Source organism: Cynoglossus semilaevis, chromosome 10 (assembly GCF_000523025.1).
Source record: "Cynoglossus semilaevis isolate Cse_v1.0 chromosome 10, Cse_v1.0, whole genome shotgun sequence".
Taxonomy (NCBI): domain Eukaryota; kingdom Metazoa; phylum Chordata; class Actinopteri; order Pleuronectiformes; family Cynoglossidae; genus Cynoglossus; species Cynoglossus semilaevis.
In genome coordinates this window covers 13688657-13690861 of record NC_024316.1, presented here as the reverse complement: position 1 = coordinate 13690861, position 2205 = coordinate 13688657, and the positions used below count along the sequence as shown (strand labels likewise).

The 2205-nt window shown below is 43.6% G+C and overlaps 1 protein-coding gene across 1 annotated transcript in view; it reads left to right on the top strand.

Annotated features, from left to right (window-relative positions):
* Nucleotides 1-2205, top strand: part of cables2b (Cdk5 and Abl enzyme substrate 2b) — a 30089-nt gene extending 27884 nt beyond the window's left edge. The window contains exons 8-10 of the mRNA XM_008318925.3: nt 354-473; nt 1363-1447; nt 1821-2205. Of these exons, the coding sequence (XP_008317147.1) occupies nt 354-473; nt 1363-1447; nt 1821-1967 (352 nt within the window). The 3' untranslated portion in view covers nt 1968-2205. The remainder of the gene's footprint in view (nt 1-353; nt 474-1362; nt 1448-1820) is intronic.

The following is a 2205-nucleotide window of genomic DNA, read 5'->3' as shown; positions in this document are numbered from 1 at the left end:
CAATAAGATCCTGAACAAATCTCCGAAAATAAAAGTTTCTCAAAAATGACTAAAAATACACTCATTTGCCTTAAAATACTTAGCTATCCCCATTTTTGTTGTTAAAATTCAGAAAAATATACTTTTTTGGTAACCCAGCTTTGTGTGTGTCTGTGTGTGTGCATGCGATTGTGATTGTGTGTGATATCTGAAGTTTCTTTTTCTTCCTTCATGTTGAGGTATTTCTGCTGTTTACTAAATTAGGTTAGTTTAAAGCTATTAGGTCTTGCTGTACCAACACTGAAGTCAGTATTTTTGATTATCTTGATGAACACACTGGCTCGGTTAATACTCTGTTTCTGTTTCTGCGTCAGTCTTAAACGGGAGATGAGGGTCTTCGGGGAGGACTGTGACCTGCAGCCGGTCACCACTGCTATGGCGTACGTCTACTTTGAGAAGCTGGTACTGCAGGGTCGACTCAACAAACAGAACAGGTATTTTGTCACCCGGTCCTCCTGTAATCAAACATCTAACATCTAGCACTGTTTAATTTCCAGTGGATATGTTTCACCTCTTGTTCAGCGCAGAAGTTGAACAACATCCTCTTGTTTTATTCTCCAAAGAGCTCCTTCTCTGGTAAAAAACTGCACATTGTGTTTTGAGTGCTCAGTGGAAAACTCCCAACGAAATACATTTTTATTATAGCTCATCTGAGCAGCGGATCTTTGTGGAGGGTAGACTCTGCCGTGGTGCCGACGGGTCTGCTGATTAATGGGCTGCAATTGTGGTTGATTCCTGTAATAATGATAATATCAACAGATATCACACACTGTAATGCTACGTGCTGAGACATGCTGCTGCCTCAGTGCTGTGTATATGGCGTTTGTTCTAGTGCTCTGATCAATTTGCTGTTATTAGCGTGGCGCTAAATTACAACGTGCATTATCTGAAGACCGGGCGGCATTAGAAGGAACTGAGGGGTTCTCACGGTCGTACGGCTGTCTGCCATTCAAAGATAATCTGTCAGTGTTTCAAAGTAATAAATCATTCAGACTCTGATACCAACAGGATAAAGTCTTAAAGATATTTTATTTGGAAAATGTAATGATCCTTCAACGATGGTGCAGTTTTACCGGTCTGTAGTAAAGGCTGATACTGACCGACCGGTCCTTGGTACAAAGACGTTTGGGGACCACTGCTGTAGACCACTACTTTCTAGAGTTGATCTTCTAATCGTAAAATGTAAAGGTTTTAAGCACTTCTTCTAAAGACTGTAAAAAAACCCAACCTATTTTGACATAATTTGTTGGAGCAGCTGCAGTGAGCGTCACTGTCCAGAACAACATCCTGCCTCCTGAACTGCTGTTTGTTGTTGTTTTACAGGAAGCTGGTATCAGCTGCCTGCATCCTACTGGCTGCTAAAATCAGCAGTGACCTCAAGAAACAGGAAGTCAAACACCTCATTGACGTAAGTCTGATGCACACATGTGACCACACACACAGTTTATGTCGATGTCCTCGGGCGGTCGAACATATGGCGTTCCCTTTACAATCAGGTGTTTATGAATGTGAACTACCTAGACCGGAGGCAGGGTGGATATAAATGACCGTGTCCATTTCATAAAGAAACATCTCTTTTCTACAGTGGAGCTGTCAAAGTCACAGTGACGACAAGGAATTTCTAATTATCAGCAAATTGATTTTGAATGCAACTGTTTTTTATGACACCATTTGTGCAAGTATCTAATGTCATTTTAATTTTACCATGGGGCCACTAGATGGCTGTCACGCTACCAGTGTTTGTTTTTGTCTCACTCCTTGGTCTGTCCCTGTCTCTGCAGAAGCTGGAGGAGCGTTTCAGGATCAGCAGACGGGAATTGATATCATTCGAGTTTACCATTCTGGTTGCCCTGGAGATGGCGCTGTACCTCCCAGAAAGCAAAGTCATGCCACATTACAGAAGACTGGTGCAGCAGCAGCAGTTATAGCAGCAGCGGCACAGAGGTGCCTGCCTCTGGGGACACGCACCACCATTTTATCTCCACACTGTGATGGAAGTATCCTCCTGACGACTGAAGCCTCGGACGAATCACTCTCTGCCCTCTGTTCACCACACGAACACGTTCACTGTGAACAGCGCAGAGGGAGTGACATCACTGTTTTCTCCTCCTTGCACCAAAGTGACAACACACTGTGATCAGTGGAGCAGCACCGTGGAACTCACCG